At 59.4% G+C, this 16,683-nt stretch overlaps 3 protein-coding genes across 7 annotated transcripts; 2 read left to right on the top strand and 1 right to left on the bottom strand.

The window, feature by feature from the left end:
- Positions 1-288: 288 nt before the first annotated feature.
- B3GAT3 (beta-1,3-glucuronyltransferase 3) lies at positions 289-4,802 on the top strand. 3 transcript variants are annotated; one of them, XM_082477937.1, is made up of 5 exons: positions 289-446; positions 1,577-1,751; positions 3,076-3,436; positions 3,606-3,896; positions 4,298-4,802. In XM_082477937.1, exons 1-5 carry the CDS (start codon positions 365-367, stop codon positions 4,394-4,396), a joined length of 1,008 nt encoding a protein of 335 aa, XP_082334063.1. In that variant the 5' UTR covers positions 289-364; the 3' UTR covers positions 4,397-4,802. The 3 variants fall into 3 exon arrangements, with proteins under 3 accessions (XP_082334063.1, XP_082334065.1, XP_082334064.1); XM_082477939.1 differs by having other exon boundaries at positions 299-446; positions 1,616-1,751; XM_082477938.1 differs by having other exon boundaries at positions 299-446; positions 1,613-1,751.
- Positions 4,803-4,945: 143 nt separating this feature from the next.
- On the bottom strand, positions 4,946-7,187 carry ROM1 (retinal outer segment membrane protein 1). Its single transcript, XM_082477934.1, has 3 exons — positions 6,206-7,187; positions 5,575-5,821; positions 4,946-5,462 (listed from the first exon to the last, which is right to left on the bottom strand). The coding sequence occupies exons 1-3, from the start codon at positions 6,793-6,795 to the stop codon at positions 5,244-5,246; spliced, it is 1,056 nt and encodes a 351-aa protein (XP_082334060.1). The 5' UTR covers positions 6,796-7,187; the 3' UTR covers positions 4,946-5,243.
- Positions 7,188-7,351: 164 nt separating this feature from the next.
- Positions 7,352-16,664, top strand: EML3 (EMAP like 3). Of its 3 annotated transcripts, none has more exons than XM_082477899.1 (22): positions 7,352-7,653; positions 8,485-8,656; positions 8,735-8,995; positions 9,090-9,203; positions 10,237-10,304; positions 10,475-10,598; positions 10,814-10,984; positions 11,146-11,215; positions 11,302-11,412; positions 11,658-11,753; positions 12,120-12,275; positions 12,429-12,570; positions 12,977-13,128; positions 13,211-13,336; positions 13,422-13,553; positions 14,006-14,073; positions 14,623-14,711; positions 14,783-14,880; positions 15,000-15,087; positions 15,619-15,717; positions 16,009-16,139; positions 16,226-16,664. In XM_082477899.1, the coding sequence occupies exons 1-22, from the start codon at positions 7,632-7,634 to the stop codon at positions 16,427-16,429; spliced, it is 2,694 nt and encodes an 897-aa protein (XP_082334025.1). In that variant the 5' UTR covers positions 7,352-7,631; the 3' UTR covers positions 16,430-16,664. The 3 variants fall into 3 exon arrangements, with proteins under 3 accessions (XP_082334025.1, XP_082334027.1, XP_082334026.1); XM_082477900.1 differs by having other exon boundaries at positions 7,353-7,653; positions 8,738-8,995; XM_082477901.1 differs by lacking the exon at positions 9,090-9,203.
- The last annotated feature ends 19 nt before the right edge of the window (positions 16,665-16,683 follow it).

Genomic DNA, 16,683 nt, shown 5'->3' with positions numbered 1-16,683 from the left:
GCAGAGGGACTAGAGATCAAGGGGAGGGTCTCAAAGCCACTCCCAAGTACCCTACCTGGCTTCTGACCGCCGGCCGCGTGCGCTTGATACGCCGGATATGACGTCACCCACTCCCGTGGTTCCCAGAACTAGGTGGTGGGAGCGGAAATTAACCCGGAGGGAGGGAGTGTGCAGACTGACCGGAAGTGGGCCGCGACGTTTGCTGCCAGCTCCAGCTCCTGGGAGCCGGGCGAGAGGAGGGTGAGGAGGGCGGGACAAGGGGCGGGGCCGCTGCAGGGGCGGGGCTTGCAGGCTGGCGGGCTGGGGGCGGGGACCTTCGTGCCTGCCGGCCCCCGCCTGTCCAGGCGCCGGCGGTGGCGCGGCCATGAAGCTGAAGCTGAAGAACGTGTTCCTCGCCTACTTCCTGGTGTCGATCGCCGGCCTCCTCTACGCGCTGGTGCAGCTCGGTGAGCGGGGCGGGGCGGGGGTGCGGCGGGTCGGCCCGAGGGCACCCGCCGCCGAGCATCCCGCCCTGGGGATGAACCCCCGCGCAGACCGCATTCATCCGGCTCGGCCCTCCGACAGCCCTCTGCGGCCGCCGGGCGCAGTCCCCTCTCTAGAACGCACCGCGGCTGCCCGCCGCACCTCGGGTGAAATCAGACTCCTTCCCAGAACCTGCAAGGCCCCGCAGGATCCTGCCTCGGTCTGCCTCTCTAACCCCATTTCCTAACCCTCTCGCTCGCTCTGCTCCGGCCACACTGGCTTCATGACAGTTTCTTGAAAACCCCACGCTCATTGCTTCCAAGCACTTAACCTGTCCCCGCTGCCTGTGGTGCTGTTCTCCCAGCTCTTTCCCAGCTGCCTCTTTCTCATCCTTCAGGTTTCAGCTCACATGTCACCACCTCACAGGCCTTCCTTGACCACCTTAGCTAAAGTAACTCTCTTAATCTGGATTCTCTTTAAGTCTCTATCCTATTTGTTTCCTTCATGGCCCTTACCACAGTTTCTAATAATTTTATTAATTTGTTTCTTTGCTTAGTGTCCAGCTCCTCCACTAAACTGAAACCTCCATGAGGGCAGGGACCATGTCTGTTTGGTTTCCTGCTGCATCCCGGGCACCTAAGGCAGTGCCTCCCAGGAGGAGCATTCAATAAATATTTATCCAATGATGGAATCAATGAATGTAATGAGTCTTTGGTCACACAGCCAGCGGAACAGATTGAACCCTGCCTCTTATGCAGGGATTTAGAGACTGGGCCACTGCATGATCCTCAGGTATTTGAAAGACTGTCCTGTTTTAGGAGATCAACTTGTTCTTTATGGTTCCAGAAGGCAGAATTAGGACCAGCAGGTAGAAAGGATGGAGGCAGATAATCAGCTCAATAGCCAAATGAAAACTGTAATGGATGGAATTGTTGAAGTCAGAGAGGGACTGCTAATTGAGGCAGTGAGCTCCCCACCACCCAAGGCGTAGAAAAGCTGTTTAGAGAAGTTGTAAAGAGAGCCCGGCACTGGCTAGTTGAACAGAAGGTTATGGCCCTTTGGGATGCTGAACGTACTGTGGTTCTCTGCCCCCATCCCTGCTTCCCGGGACCAGGCCAGCCATGTGACTGCCTCTCTCCCCTGCGGGCAGCAGCAGAGCAGCTTCGGCAGAAGGATCTGAGGATTTCCCAGCTGCAAGCCGATCTCCGCCGCCCACCCCCTGCCCCTGCCCAGCCCCCTGAACCTGAGGCTCTGCCTACTATCTATGTTGTTACCCCCACCTATGCCAGGTATGGGCTGTGATGCACCCAAGATCTGCATGGACCAAGAGGCTGGGGTCGATGATGAGTTTCGGGAGGCGCTGGGCCAGGGGATGTTCCTCAAGCTAAGGCATGCCAAATGACAGGCTAAATGAACCACATCATTACTCAAAGATTTGTGGGAAAATGTTTTTCTATTAAAATAGACAGGGATGTGCTGTGAAGTAGAATACAATATTCCTGAGAAATTTTAAGATAGAACAATAAAGTCGCAAAGAAATTCTGAACTTGCCAGTGAGTTCACTCTCTCTCCTTAGGGAGCCTTTGGTGAGAAAGTTTGGGAACCCCTTGACTAAATCGAAGTAGAAAAGGACTTGGCCCTACAGTCATACGGGGGTCTAGAAATAGTTACGCCAGCTATTATTTGCGGTGTGTTTACTCTCTGCCCCACACTGTGCTAAGTGTGTTCCTTTTTTTTTTTTTTAATAAAACATAGCGTTATTAGTGATACAAACCAACTGGGGAATGTGGTTTTGAATCTGTAGCCAAAAGGGCTTGCTGACATCTGCCTGGAATCAGATGGCTGACCCACCTACGCCAGGGCATCTCTAGACCCTCTCCACCTCCCTACACACACCATCAGCCTGGGGTGGGCAGGCCCATCTGAAGGGTAAAGAAGCCTGCAAGAGACTGGGCCGCTACCTTCCCAGTTTCTTGTCTAAACTCGGATAAATCTTCGTCTCCTGAAGAGGAATGAGCCAAAGGGCTCCTCTAAACTCTTCTACCTGGAAATCCAAGCATAGGCGGCAAAGAACATGGTCCTACTGGTATTCTAAAAAGTCATGATCTTATTTAATCTTTAAAACAACATTGTTGTAAAGTACTGTTATTTTAAAGCCAAGAAAACTGAGGCTTGGGGAGATGGAGCCATTTCCCCAGATGTCTCACCTAGTAAGTTACAAAACTGGCATTCAAACCCAGATCTGATTTCAAAGCCTGTGCCCTTAATTTATAGTCAGATCCCTGGGGTTGAGGTGAGTGACAGACATGGACATTAAGAACAGGGCAGGTGAGTCAATCCCCTGGCGGTCCAGTGGTTAGGACTCAGCGCTTCTACTACAGTGGGCATGGGTTCCATCCCTGGTCAGGGAACTAAGATCCTGCAAGCTGAGTGGCTCTGTCAAAAAACAAAACAAGACAAAAGAACAGGGAGTTTGGGTGCTGGTCGGGGAAAGGTCACGGGGTGGGGGGTGTGTGGGGGGGTGCTAGGAGTGGCCCAGGAGAAGCCATATGTACCCTCTGGAGTGGGCAAATGGTGCCTACCCCTTTCCCTCCTGCATCTTTCCCCCTGCAGGCTGGTGCAGAAGGCGGAGCTGGTGCGGCTGTCCCAGACCCTAAGCCTGGTGCCCCGGCTGCACTGGCTGCTGGTAGAGGATGCTGAGGGCCCCACCCCATTGGTCTCGGGGCTGCTGGCTGCCTCTGGCCTCCTCTTCACACACCTGGCGGTCCTCACCCCCAAGGCCCAGCGACTCCGGGAGGGCGAGCCAGGCTGGGTTCGGCCCCGAGGTGTAGAGCAACGGAACAGGGCCCTGGACTGGCTCCGGAGCAGAGGGGGTGCTGTGGCGGGAGAGAAGGATCCACCCCCACCAGGCACCCGGGGAGTCGTGTACTTTGCTGACGATGACAACACCTACAGCCGGGAGCTCTTCGAGGAGGTGAGCACTGACACGGGGCTGGGGAGACAGGCCAGAGGGGCCCGCGTCATCTATTTCCCTAGGTGAGGAGTGGGGAGCGGTGGGGCAGAGTGACTCAAGTGGTCCTTCCTGCTGCTCCCGTTCCTCTGGGCCACCTCCTGTCTGTTTCTTCTTTCCTGACTTCTGTTAGATGCGCTGGACCCATGGAGTGTCAGTGTGGCCAGTGGGGCTGGTGGGCGGCCTGCGATTCGAGGGCCCTCGCGTACAGGATGGCCGGGTTGTGGGCTTCCACACGGCGTGGGAGCCCAATAGGCCCTTCCCAGTGGATATGGCGGGATTTGCTGTCTCCCTGCCCTTGCTGTTGGCTAAACCCAACGCCCGGTTTGATGCCACTGCTCCTCGGGGCCACCTGGAGAGCAGTCTCCTGAGCCACCTTGTAGATCCCAAGGACCTGGAGCCGCGGGCTGCCAACTGCACTCGGGTAAGGGGATGGAGGTGGGCACAGAAATCTGACTGTGGGATGGACTGGTGATGGGAGAAGTGGAATGAGGCCCTGGGGAGTAGGATCAAGGATGGGTGTTTGAACCAGGAGAGACCCTCCAGGGCTCAGATTCAACCTTGCTTGCTCTCCTGAAGGGGAAGCTGGGAGGCAGGGAAGGAAAGTGGTCTTCCTGCCACTCTGTCTCCTGGCACCCATGTGACACAGAGAGGGTAAGGGATTAAGCCCCATTTTAGAGGCACTAAAGCCTCCCCCCACCCGCCCTTCATACTTGGCAGCCAACCCGGTGTGTGTCGAGGGGGTTGGAGAACCCGTTCTACACCGAGTGCCCCAGAGGCTTGGCTGTGGCTGGGCCCGGCTCTAACTGAAACCTCTCGGGACAGGTTCTGGTGTGGCATACGCGGACAGAGAAGCCCAAGATGAAGCAGGAGGAGCAGCTACAGCGGCAGGGCCGAGGCTCAGACCCAGCTGTCGAGGTGTGATGGCGGCCCTACCCTGCCCACCACCTCATCAGACACAGATCTGTGGGACTGGATCCCTGGCCTGCCCAGGATGTGGTTTTCCAAGTCCTGACCCCTCAGAGCCAGGGGCAGCCCTTCTGCCCCTTCAACCCCAGGGCGTGGCCCAGCTGCTTCTCCCCTCCCCCAGCCTGCCTTGTGGCACTGCCCACAGGCTAGGGACAAGCGGCCCTTGTGTTGAGCCAGATCGGCCCTGTCTGGGGCGGAGCAGAAAACAGAGAGTCTCGGGAGGGAGGGCGGCTGAGTGACTGTGTAACTTATTGGGGCTGGGCATGCACTGGGGGGCTGGAGGAGCTGGGCTGGACCCTCCCCACCTGAGCATGCTGACCCCCTCCCTCCCACCTCCAGAATAAAAACTCTCAACCTGGAAGGGCTTCTGTTTTCCTTCACTTCCCATGTCAGTTTCTTGCATTTGATCCTTACCAGGTCAAAACCCTGGAGTCCTGGCTTCTCCATCAGACAGAAATCAGTTCTCTCAGGGCCCCTATCCCCTTGAAGAGAAAGATCAGTGGCTTCAGTCCAAAAGCTTTATTGAGTCTGGGCACCAGAAGCAGCCTCCAGTCCTTCCCATGTCACTTTCCCACCACGCTGTTTTTTTTCTGTTCTTCCCTGGTGGTTCTGGCCATGGGCTAGGCCCTAGGACACCTGGTTTTCTCTCCTACCCCAGTCCAGCTCACTGACTATCCTTAACCCTCTAATCCCAGAGATCCCCCCTCCCCAACCTGGAGCCTATAAGGAGTTGTGAGGTTTCCAGTCTTGTCCATCCCTCCCCTTCCCCCCACCCCTCATCCCCACCCCAAGCTCCAGGCCGCTAGGCCTCAGGTAGACCCTCCTTGGGAGGTTCGTCTTCTGGTGGGGCCTCCTCAGGTGCCGGCCTGCGGGCCACCCCTCCCTGTAGCCATGCTGTTTTCAGCATGTCTTTCAGCCCAGCAGGAAAGAGATAGCCCTGGGCCTCTCCCTCCGCATCGATGATTCCTCCGAGCCCCTCCAGTGCCGTTTGCAGGTACCGCAGGCCCAAGAGTACCAGAGTCTGTGGGGAAAGCAAGGGGCAAGAGGTCAATGAGCGTCAGCAGTTCCAGGGGCCCCTGGGTTGGAGGCGGTGAGGAGGCCCAGAGGAGGCCTCAGACACTTTGCTGACTCACCTGCAGCAGGAAGGTAACAGCCAGCATGTTGCCCAGTGTGCTCGCCAGCCCCTGCAGGTGCCCCAGCAGCACCTCATGGCATCCTTGGGCCCAGAGGTTTAGGTTGGGCTGTCGGGGATCAAAGAGGGGGTGGGCATGGGGGTCTGAGAGCTGGCTTTGCAGGCAAGGTCTGGGTGAGTGGGGATTACAGCAGGAGAAAGGGACCCCATCAATCAGATATAGGCCTTCCACATTGCTCTGGATCCGGCTGCAAAGGGAGGGACAGGGGCGTTAGGATGTCTGGTGATAGAGGCCTGGGGAAGAAGCTGCAGGGCACAGGAGTTGAGAAGGGAAAAAATGAGTGAGACATTTACCGACTGCTTTACTATGTGCCAGGCATGCATAATTCATTTATCCTTACAACAACTCTGTAAGGTGGTACTTTTATCATCTCCAGTTTACAGACGAGCAAATGGGCCCAGAGCAGTTTGGAAACATGCCCTGGGTCACACAGCTAAAACATGGCAGAGCTGTGCCCCATTCTTTCAATCACTAGACTCTATTCATTGCCTGTCTGGGTGAGGTGGAGTTTCAAGGAAGGAGGAGGAGGAGGAGAAGAAGGAAGAGGGAGGAGGAGAAGCAAATCACTCACTCAACCACGTCCTGGTCATTGGGATCCAGGTAACGGCTGCTGACCCACTGGATCCCAAACCAATCCTTGTACCCATGGCGCCCGCAGCAGTGGTGCCTCAGCTGCAGCTCATCCAACAGCCGCTTGGCTTGACAGCGTCCGGGGACCTCTGTGTCCTTGTAGTTAGCCAAGGCAGTCCCCAGGCCCTCCTCCAGTCCTGTGTCCAGAGTCCCAGGTAAAGCCAGGGCTAGCCCCAGGGCAAGAACCAGGAGCCCCCCACCACCAGCTGTGCCAGCCACCAGCAGCGGGCCCAGGACCCCTCGCCAGGGAGGGTACTGAGCTGCATCCAGACTGGCCCTGCTGGCTCCTGAACCCACCAGTCCTGTGCCCAGAGCCACTGCACTGGCTGCCAAGGCAACCTGGGGCAGGGCAGCGACCGGGCAGGAGGGAGCCAAGAAGGTGCCAAGGTGCCACAGCTGGACCAGGAGGTGCCCGCTACAGAGGAGGGTGAGGGCACCGAGCAGCGCCAGCAGCCAGGAGAGGAGCCAGAGGCCCTGCGCCAGACGAATGCGGGGCTGGGGGGGCAGCACCAGGGGCAGCACCGGCGCCATCTCCCATCTCTGCCCAAGGGACAGCAGAGCTGTCAGGGACGGGGGTTGGCCGCGGCAGGATGCTGCGTCAGCCCAGCCCGGCTTGAGCTGGGCTAATGCCACCCTGACCCCAATACCCTGGGCATCCTCCCGCCACAGCCTTAATAACCCTCTGCCCTGTCCCCTGCCAGTCCCAATTCGGGATGCCTTGGCCTTGCCCCCTAGGAAAAGCCCCGCCCCCGGGCAAAAGGCCTATTTCGTGACCCCGCCCCTGCCTCCTCGCGGAAGTGGGGAGGGGCTGGTCGGTTCTGCCTCGACAGGCTAGGGGCTGGGGGCGGGAGACCTCACGGCCCGCGCTCCTTCCCAGGTCCCCAGGGACTCCGAGGGCCAGGATCCCGGAAGGGCCTGGAGGGCGGTGGCCGGAGGGGGCCAGGGGGGTCAGAGGGTTGGCCCCGCCCCCGAAACGAGCTGCGAGGCCCGGACAGGGAGGGGTTACCAGGCGGCCCGGCCCCCCCCCGTCGTCCCGCCCCCCCTCCCGCGCTTCCTGGCGGCTCCGCGTCCGGCGCCTGTTTGTGCTGCGGCGCTGGGGCCCAGGACGGCCCCGCCACCCCTCCCCCGGGAGCCGAGAGCGGCCCCGGGAGAGTCCGAGGCCCCGGCGGGCCCCGGAGCCTGCGGCCCCCGCCCCACAGCGCCCCCTCCAGGCCCTTTCCCCGCGCCCGACAGCGCCCCCGGGGGTGGCTCGGCTCCCTTGCGCGCGCGCCCCGGGGTGCTTCCCCTTCCCCTCTCTCTGACCATGGCCCCCGCGGCTTAGACGCCTCCTCCTCCGCCGCCGCCGCTCGGAGCAAGCCGGGGGCAGGATGGACGGGGCCGGGGGGCCCGGTGAGTACGGGGAGGGACGGGCGGCGTGCCCCTTCCCGGAGCGCCGGCCGGTCGGGCGCTGCCATTGCTCGACGGCTGTCCGGGGCGTCCCCGCGTGCTCCTCGGCCCCGGGGGCTCTGAGCATCCTCCACTGTTCCTCAGGTCGCTCTCCCTAGTTACTTGGGCCCTCCAACTGTCATTTCGCACTTCCCCAACGTCATCCTACCTCCCGTGTTACTCTGGGCCCCTCGAAAATTTCCCTACCTCCTGTGTTACTCTGGGCCTCTTTTCCTGGTATTTTGGGTCTTTTTACTTCTGACCCCCAGTGTTACCCTGGGAGCGTCACTATGACTCTTCTCTCCACTGATACCCTCTCCTGTCACTCTAGATGTCGTCTCCTTCTCTGAGCCCTCAGGATGACTGTACTCTTGTGTCCCCCCCTCTTTTCTCCTGGTGCTCCCTCTCAGTTTCTCTGCCTTCTCTGGAGACCTGAGCTTGCTCTGGGCTGGGCCCTGTCGTCCCTCGCCAGCACTGCGCCTCTGCCTGTGGGCCCCACGTTCCTCGCCAGTACTCCATATTTCCCCCCTGGTACTCCATGGTACTCCCTGTCTTTGCGGAGGCTGGGATGGCAGCAGGAAGGGAGCTTTGCCAGGTTCCTCGCCTGCCCTGCCACAAGGAGGCCCTTGATCCTTTACCACCGGTCTCCTCCCCTCTGGGAGCGCATCCAAGCCTGGAGCTGCTCGAAGGGGGCAGGTCCTATTGGACAAATGCACAGCTGGGGGCAGAGAGAATCCCCTCAAGCCTTTCCCCAGGTGGTGGGTACATTCTGACTGCTTCTTGCCCCTTTCCCAGGTGAGGGCCCTGCTCAGGAGGCCCTGCAGTCCTTGAGCCGGCGGCTTCAGGTGCAGGAGAAGGAGATGGAGCTGGTAAAGGCAGCCTTGGCAGAAGCTCTTCGCCTGCTGCGGCTGCAGGCGCCTCCCACCTCCCTGCAGGACCCTGGCACACCAGGCCCTACAAGGGACAGGTATGCATGCTGTCAAACCCTCTTCCTCCCCCTTGCTGGGGCCTCCAGGGGCATCGGGTTGATGCACTGTCTCCCCAGCAGCCCTGCAGCTCCCCCGGGACTGCCACCCACACGCAGCCCCTCCTCGGTGAGCCGAGGCACCCAGACAGAGACAGAGGTGGAGACGGAGCCATCCCCTGGCCCCCTTGGCCTGAGCAACGGGCCCGCAGCCCCGCAGGGGGGCGGTGAAGAGCCTGGTGGGACCCAGTCTGAAGGAGGGGGCAGCAGCAGCAGTGGCACTGGCTCGCCCGGCCCCCCAGGGCTCCTCAGGCTGGTGCAGCCCCCACAGCGTACTGACACGTAAGTGTCCTGCGGCAGAGGCTGGGAGGGGAGGGAGGAGTGGGGAGCACGATCAGAGGGAATGACTTTCACCTGCTCACTGTGCTCCGACCAGGCCACGGAGAAATTCTTCCTCCTCCTCATCCCCCTCAGAGCGGCCTCGCCAGAAACTCTCCCGGAAGGCAGCTTCCTCGGCTAACCTGTTATTGCGGTCAGGGAGCACAGAGAGGTGGGCGAGGCTCCCCTCCCCCAACCCGCCCCACCCCAGGCTCAGGTTCTTGACTTTCCACATCCCTCACCTCACTTCCCTGGGTGGGGTGGGGGGACCTCATTGCCCAACAGGAAGAAAGGAACAAGCACTTCTGGGGCGCCTGCTGTGTACCCGGCACTGTGCTAAGCCCTCGACCTCCTCCATCTCATTCAGTCCCCACGACATCCTTGGGGGGTAGGTGGTCTCATGCTGATCATTGCCCAGGTGAGGAAGCAGGCTCAGAGAGGGTAAGTCATTTGCCTGGGGTCACACAGCTAGAGCCAGGATTCCAACCCAACTCTTCCTGACTCCAGTTCCCCTGCCCTTTCCACCATATCACAACATACCTTCCAAGATTCCAAGAGGGTTTTCCAAAAGCACCCATGATTTTCATGGGTGACGGTCCTCAGAGTCTCAGCCTTCTCCCACACCCCAACGTAGCAAACTTTACTTCTAGAGAGCAAGGGGAAATTCTAGTGGCTTAGCATAGTTGTCTCAGAGTGTGTACAGGCTCCAGGACACCTAAGTGTTCATTCTAGCCCTATCCTTGGCCTCTCTTTTATTCTCTGAAGAGAGATTGTCACCTTATTATCATCTAAAGACAGTGATTTCTGGAATTCACCTGTCACTTTCCCCTTGAGAGAAAAGGACTATTTTTGCTCACCTCTCAGATCCCTGAAAGGCAGGGCTGATGTACATTCTGGATTCACTAAAGGCCCATTTTACAGATGGGGAAATGAAGCGGTTGATAGCCAGAGGCCTGGTGGTCTGGAGGAAAGTGTCACCCCACCCTGCCTCTTACAGGCTTACTCAGCCTCTTTAGCCTCAGTCTTCTCATGCCTTAAATGGAGCTAAAAGTCCCCATCTGAGCCCTGACTGCTCACGATACAAACTGAAAGTCTGCAGAGGTCACTGTGATCTCTAGGGTAACCTCCTTTCTTATGTCCTGCCCCTCCACGATTATGTCTTGGGACCTGACCCCAATCCCTGTGCTTTTCTTTCTTCGCAACAGCCGTGGGGGAAAAGACCCCCTCTCCAGCCCTGGGGGTCCTGGATCTCGGAGGAGCAATTACAATTTAGGTACGTATGGAGGGATCTGGAAGAACTTGGATCATGGGGTTAGGGTTTGGGCTGCAGCCCCAGGACCTATTCTGGGGGACCTGTGAGGTATGGCGGGTTGAGTTCTGCTCTGGCTTTCCTGGAAGGGAAGCTACAGGGTGGTGATTGACACCCCCTTCTTTTTTCTGTAGAAGGCATCTCAGTGAAGATGTTCCTTCGCGGCCGCCCCATTACCATGTACATCCCGTCTGGCATCCGCAGCCTCGAGGAGCTGCCCAGCGGCCCACCCCCGGAGACCCTCAGCCTTGACTGGGTGTATCCTGCCCCTTCTAGTCCCATGGGAACCACCCTTCCCATCATGGAACGTCCCCACCCCTTGCTCCTCCTGGGTCTGCAAGGAGAGTGAGACCTCTGAATCCTCCCCTTCCATCCTCTGCCAATGGCGCTGCTAGCCAGAGCTCTGTCTTTCTCTCCTTTTCCTCATGGTGCCCTTGATCTGACCCTTTCCTTGACCATGATCCCCACTCCAGTTACGGGTACCGGGGTCGTGACTCCCGCTCTAATCTGTTTGTGCTGCGCTCTGGGGAGGTGGTCTACTTTATCGCCTGTGTGGTGGTGCTGTACCGGCCCGGGGGAGGCCCAGGGGGTCCTGGAGGTGGCGGCCAGAGACATTACCGGGGGCACACGGACTGCGTTCGATGGTGAGGCTTGGGAGGCTTGGGAGTGGGCAGCTCTAGGCATGGGGATGGTGGGCTTGGCAGGAAGAGGGTCTGGGTGGGTGTGGAGGAGCAGGAGAGGAGAGTGGCCTGGGTGGTCTTGGGAGACCGACCCCCTTCCCTAGAGTGTCTCCTCCCCCACTTAGCCTGGCTGTTCACCCTGATGGTGTGCGTGTAGCCTCAGGACAGACAGCCGGAGTGGATAAGGATGGAAAGGTAAGGCCACAGTCAAACGCCAGGCAGACAGGATGAAATTCCAGCCCAGCTGTCCTTCACACCCCTGACCCCTTCTCCTCCACCAGCCCCTGCAGCCTGTGGTTCACGTCTGGGACTCAGAGACGCTGCTGAAGCTGCAGGAGATTGGACTGGGGGCCTTCGAGCGGGGTGTGGGGGCCCTGGCCTTTTCAGTTGCGGTGAGCTGGCCCTGGCGCCTCGAGACTCCCATCTTCCTTGTCCGGGAACCCCCTCCTTGTACTTCACCAGGAAGCCTCAGAAGTCCTGGCCTTCCTGAGCCCCACCCAGCCGGTTCTCCTAAGAGACAATGTGGCCCCTTCTCGTGCTCTCTCAGCCTGTCGTGGCACCCCTTGCCCAGTTTAGACCATGAACCCTGAGACCTCCAGACCTTACTCGGCCCCTCTGGTGTGTCCCCCATCTTCAGGATCTGGGCGCTTTCCTCTGTGTGGTGGATGATTCCAATGAGCACATGCTGTCCGTGTGGGACTGCAGCCGGGGAACGAAGCTGGCTGAGATCAAGGTCAGGTGTCCAGGTGGCCTGGTGGGGCGCTGAGGTTGAGGTGCTGGGAGTGGTGGAGCGCAGAGAGCTCCAGACTTCCCCGTACATGTACCTCCTTTCTGGCCTGGTCCCCTGGAGCAAGCCTCCTAGCCTCTCTGAGGCTATGAAGTGGGGACCACGGAGGTTCTGACCTCGTGAGAGACACCGTGTTAGGCATTAGTGAGTGACTGACAGCAGTGCTCTTGGGGGACCAGGGCCTTGGAGGAAGGGTTGTCCTGAGGGTTCTGGACTTCTGCAGACCAGTTGGCAGGATGCCAGTTGAAGAGAGTCTGGTAGCACGAAGGTGCACAGGGCTTGGGGTGGTTGAATCTAGTATCTTCCCTTCAGAGTACAAATGACTCAGTCCTGGCCGTTGGCTTCAACCCTCGCGACAGCAGCTGTATTGTCACCAGCGGGAAATCCCACGTCCACTTCTGGAACTGGAGTGGTGGAGCAGGGGTTCCTGGGAACGGGACCCTCACCAGGAAACAGGGTGTCTTTGGGGTGAGGTGTGGATGGGTGCAGGGTGGTGGGGGAGGGCAGAGTGGCAATGGAAGTATTGGTCTGAGTACTGTGGACCCTGATGCTACCCAACTCCCAACTGTCCCGAGACTTGTAGTGTCTTTGACCTCTGCTCTCTGCTCGCCTGGCCCCTAGAAATACAAGAAACCCAAGTTTATCCCCTGCTTTGTGTTCCTTCCGGATGGAGACATTCTCACAGGGGACTCAGAGGGGAACATTCTCACCTGGGGGCGGAGCCTCTCAGATTCCAGGACCCCAGGCAGGGGCGGGGCCAAAGGTATGTGATTGGGGGTGGCACCTGGGAAGGCTAGTTCCCCAGAGGGTCTGTGAAAACAAAGGAGAGGGTTTCCCTTGAGAATTGATCGTGCTCTGTCAGAGGGTGGGGCCCTCTGGGGGGCTAGTCTAGGAGGGCAGGGGGCAGCATGGCAGAGAGGGCTGGGGCTTTGGAGTGTGCCAGATCCTGGGTTCAAATCCCAGTTTCGCCCGTAGTTGTCTGGCCTTTAGGAAGTTACCTCACTTCTTGGAGCCTTGGTGGTCCAGTCTGTAAACTGGGGAGAAGAGCCGAGGATCCGGCTAGCACTCAGCAGCTGGCAGTTACTACTCTGTTGTGACGGCCTGGGCTGCTCCTGCTCCCTACTTCCCTGCACCCCAAAAGCATGACCCACCCAGGACTTTGCCAACAGAGACCTATGGGATTGTGGCCCAGGCGCACGCTCACGAAGGTTCTATCTTCGCCCTGTGTCTCCGGCGGGACGGGACCGTGCTGAGTGGTGGTGGGCGGGACCGCCGGCTGGTCCAGTGGGAGCCCGGGTTGGTGGCCCTCCAGGAAGCTGAGGTGAGGGCTGGGCTGGGGTCAAGGGAAGGCGAGGGAAGAGGAACGGTCAGTGGGCCCCTGACTTTCTGCCGTCACTCTGCAGATTCCTGAACACTTTGGGGCCGTGCGGGCCATTGCAGAGGGGCCTGGATCTGAGCTGCTGGTGGGAACCACGAAGAATGCGTTGCTGAGGGGAGATCTGGACCAGGGCTTCTCCCCTGTCATCCAGGTTGGGGGGGGCCAAGGATTCGAGGGAGCAGGAAGGGAAGGGCTGTCGGGGAGGGGCAGAGGTGACAGCGCATGCTCTGCTGCAGGGTCACACGGATGAGCTCTGGGGGCTCTGCACACATCCCTTCCAGAACCGTTTCCTCACCTGTGGCCATGACCGGCAGCTCTGCCTGTGGGATGGGGAGGGCCATGCGCTGGCCTGGAGCATCGACCTCAAGGTAGAGCTCTGTGTCCCCAGATCCTCAGTGTCACGCCCACCATGACTCCTGTGGCCGCCACTCCTTCCCCAACACCCCCTTCCCTTTTGCTCCCAGAGGCAGCCCGTTTGTACTGGTGTGGCTGTACTGGCTGCTAAAGTATTCATCCTTCTGTACTGATGCCTCCAGTGCCCCCTGAGCACTGCCCTCCCCGCAGCCCTTAGATGTCCTCTTGATCCAGCGACTGATGGTTAATCTCCGGCACAGCTGGGGGGTGTCACTTCTGGTTGTTAAGTGTTTTGAGTAGCACGTCTGCTTAGGCTCCAGTGATACCCTGCCTCCATCCCAGGTTTCCTGTCCCTCTCATCCTTGAGAGGAGGAGGCTTTGACATTGTTATCAAGATGACAAGGTATCCATCTTAGTTCCCTCACTAGAAAGGCATCTTCTTGAATTCACCTTTCCCCCCTCCCAGGAGACTGGTCTCTGTGCTGACTTCCACCCCAGTGGGGCAGTTGTGGCCGTAGGACTGAACACAGGGAGGTGAGAGGGAGCCAGGACTCCTGGGAGGGGAAAGCAGGAGGTATGGGAAGGGTTTCTGGTAATGGCGGGGGTGGAGGAATGTGATCGCTGCCTGCTCAGGAGCCCCAACTGCACCCTCCCTCTTCTCAGTGCTTTTCCCTGCAGCCCGGGTCTCCCCTGCTCTCCTATGGCAGCTGTCATCACACCCTCCCCCATCCATTCTCCCCTCCAAGCCTGGGAGTGGAGGAGGTGGCAGCTCAGGCTAGAGAAGCAGCGGGGATGGGAGGAGCATAGGGGAGACTAACACAGGGAAGTGACAAGCTTAACAGAGTCCACAAGGCCCTGGTAGTTGGGCCCCTGTTCTCCGTTTCAGACGGCATCAGGAGCCCCTCAGCTTTTATCTGCCCATAGCCCCTTCCCACTTCCCAGCATAAGAGTGCAATGATAGATAACCTCTCTGTCTACATCATAGCCTTTCTTTTGGTGTCTCTGAGGCTCTCTGACTTGCCAACCCCTACCCTGCTCAGGACAGGTGTCCTCACACCTGCTTTCCACCCCCCTCCCTTCTAGGTGGCTAGTTTTGGACACAGAGACCAGAGAGATCGTGTCCGACATCACCGATGGCAATGAGCAGCTCTCAGTGGTCCGGTACAGCCCAGGTGGGAGCCACCCCCACCCCGGACCTAGACTCATCCCTGGCCCTTCCCTCTCTGAGTGACTGTCTTTGTAGATGGGTTGTACCTGGCCATCGGTTCCCATGACAACATGATCTACATCTATAGCGTTTCCAGTGATGGTGCCAAGTCCAGCCGCTTTGGCCGCTGTGTGGTGAGGAAGCTGGGGTGGAGGGCAGGGCATTGCCATAGCAGGTAAACTAATGTACTTTAGGAGGGTGAGGGGATGGGACATGGTGGCTACATTGTTAGTCTCTTGACCCTTGCTCCCAGGGTCACTCCAGCTTCATCACTCACCTTGACTGGTCCAAGGATGGGAACTTCATCATGTCCAATTCTGGGGACTATGAGATCCTTTACTGTGAGTGACAGTAGGGGAGGGCATGGGGAGAGGGTAATTGGGGTAGGTTTTATTTATGTGAGGGGGCTCATGGTTGGGAGGGGATGAAGGAGAAGATGTGGGGGAGCTCCAGGTGGAGGGGCAGTCAGACAGGGAGGTGGAGATGGGCTTGAAGTGGAGTCAGAATTATACACATGGGAGAAATGTGGTCATTTGGACAAAAAAACCACACACACAGTTTTGCACCATGTCTTGTTCCCACAAGGCCTTGGGGGAGTTGAAAAATGCACCAAGAAAAGATTGTTTTGGAAAAGTTTCTCAGGAGAGTTGTGGAGGGATTGATTATCAAGGGAGGAGGAACTCATGAGAAACAGGAGAACTTCAGCTGAGAACTCAGGAAGCACATGGGGCTGGGTGTTGCCCTGGGCTGAGGGCTACCAACCGGACCAGATCACGTGCCACCGCCTCAAGCTAGTCTTTCCAACCCTTCCATGGCATCTTCCCCACTGAGGGCAGGGTGAGAGCTGAGCTGGGTGGGCTCCCTCTCCCCAGGGGACGTGGCTGGAGGCTGTAAGCTGCTGAGGAATCGTTATGAGAGCCGAGACCGGGAGTGGGCCACCTACACCTGCGTGCTGGGCTTCCATGTCTATGGTGAGCAGGGGCCCAGGGCCGCGGAACCCTGCGGGAGAGGTGCGGGGACAAGGTGCAGCCCTTCCCGGGTTCGCAATGCTGGATAGGTGTAGAGGGGTGGGCGTCAAGAAACTGGCAGATCCAGCCCAGGAGGCCCCTCCGGCCGGCCCTCGGGACCGGGAAGGATTGCCTGGAACGCGCGGCCGGTGGGTGGCTGGGTGGGTGGCCGGGCTGCTTGAGCGCCGGAAATGGTGCCGCTCTGAACCGTGGGTGGTGGCCGGGAGGCCGGGCTGAGGCTGGCCGCTGTGCTAGGCGTGTGGCCTGACGGCTCGGATGGAACCGACATCAACTCCCTGTGCCGCTCCCACAACGAGCGCGTGGTGGCTGTGGCCGACGACTTCTGCAAAGTACACCTCTTCCAGTACCCGTGCGCCCGCGCCAAGGTAAGGCCTCCCGGGGCCTCCGGGGCCGGACGGGAGGGGTCCAAGGGCTCCGCGGCCGCTGTAGCTCAACCTTCCTTCCTGCCCAGGCGCCGAGCCTCGTGTACGGTGGTCACGGCAGCCACGTGACCAGCGTCCGGTTCACGCACGACGACTCGCACCTCGTCTCGCTGGGCGGCAAGGACGCCAGCATCTTCCAGTGGCGAGTGCTGGGCCCTGGGGGCGCGGGGCCGGCGCCCGCAACGCCCTCTCGAACCCCCTCCCTGTCCCCCGCCTCCTCTCTCGACGTCTGACCGCTGTCCGACGGGACCCAGAGGCCCTGCAGCGTGGCCCCGCCCCACCCAAATTCCCCATTACCGGGGCCGACCCTGTCCTCGACTTCGAGACATTCCCAAAAGCGCATTTCCCTGGAGGGGGCGAACGGCACCCCTGCACACACTGTATAGACCCGCTGGCTGAGCCGGGCAGCCCCAGCCGGGGCCCTGACTCCCGCTGCCTGCTGAGGGGCAATAAACCAAAAGCAAAGTCGCCTCCCGGTCCTTTTGTG

This window comes from Balaenoptera physalus (genome assembly GCF_965194825.1).
Source record: "Balaenoptera physalus genome assembly, chromosome: 10".
NCBI lineage: Eukaryota > Metazoa > Chordata > Mammalia > Artiodactyla > Balaenopteridae > Balaenoptera > Balaenoptera physalus.
The sequence above is the reverse complement of the archived record's forward strand: the minus strand, read 5'-3'. Positions and strand labels throughout refer to the sequence as shown.

Coding starts and splice junctions, on each gene's coding strand:
- B3GAT3 (XM_082477937.1), top strand. CDS start 365: ATGAAGCTGAAGCTGAAGAACGTGTTCCTCGCCTACTTCCTGGTGTCG. Junction 1,752..3,075: donor GTTACCCCCACCTATGCCAG/GTATGGGCTGTG, acceptor TTCCCCCTGCAG/GCTGGTGCAGAAGGCGGAGC. Junction 3,437..3,605: donor GCCGGGAGCTCTTCGAGGAG/GTGAGCACTGAC, acceptor GACTTCTGTTAG/ATGCGCTGGACCCATGGAGT.
- ROM1 (XM_082477934.1), bottom strand. CDS start 6,795: ATGGCGCCGGTGCTGCCCCTGGTGCTGCCCCCCCAGCCCCGCATTCGT. Junction 5,822..6,205: donor AATGACCAGGACGTGGTTGA/GTGAGTGATTTG, acceptor CTCCCTTTGCAG/CCGGATCCAGAGCAATGTGG. Junction 5,463..5,574: donor CTGTTACCTTCCTGCTGCAG/GTGAGTCAGCAA, acceptor CTTTCCCCACAG/ACTCTGGTACTCTTGGGCCT.
- EML3 (XM_082477899.1), top strand. CDS start 7,632: ATGGACGGGGCCGGGGGGCCCG. Junction 10,985..11,145: donor CACACGGACTGCGTTCGATG/GTGAGGCTTGGG, acceptor TCCCCCACTTAG/CCTGGCTGTTCACCCTGATG. Junction 13,129..13,210: donor TGGCCCTCCAGGAAGCTGAG/GTGAGGGCTGGG, acceptor GTCACTCTGCAG/ATTCCTGAACACTTTGGGGC.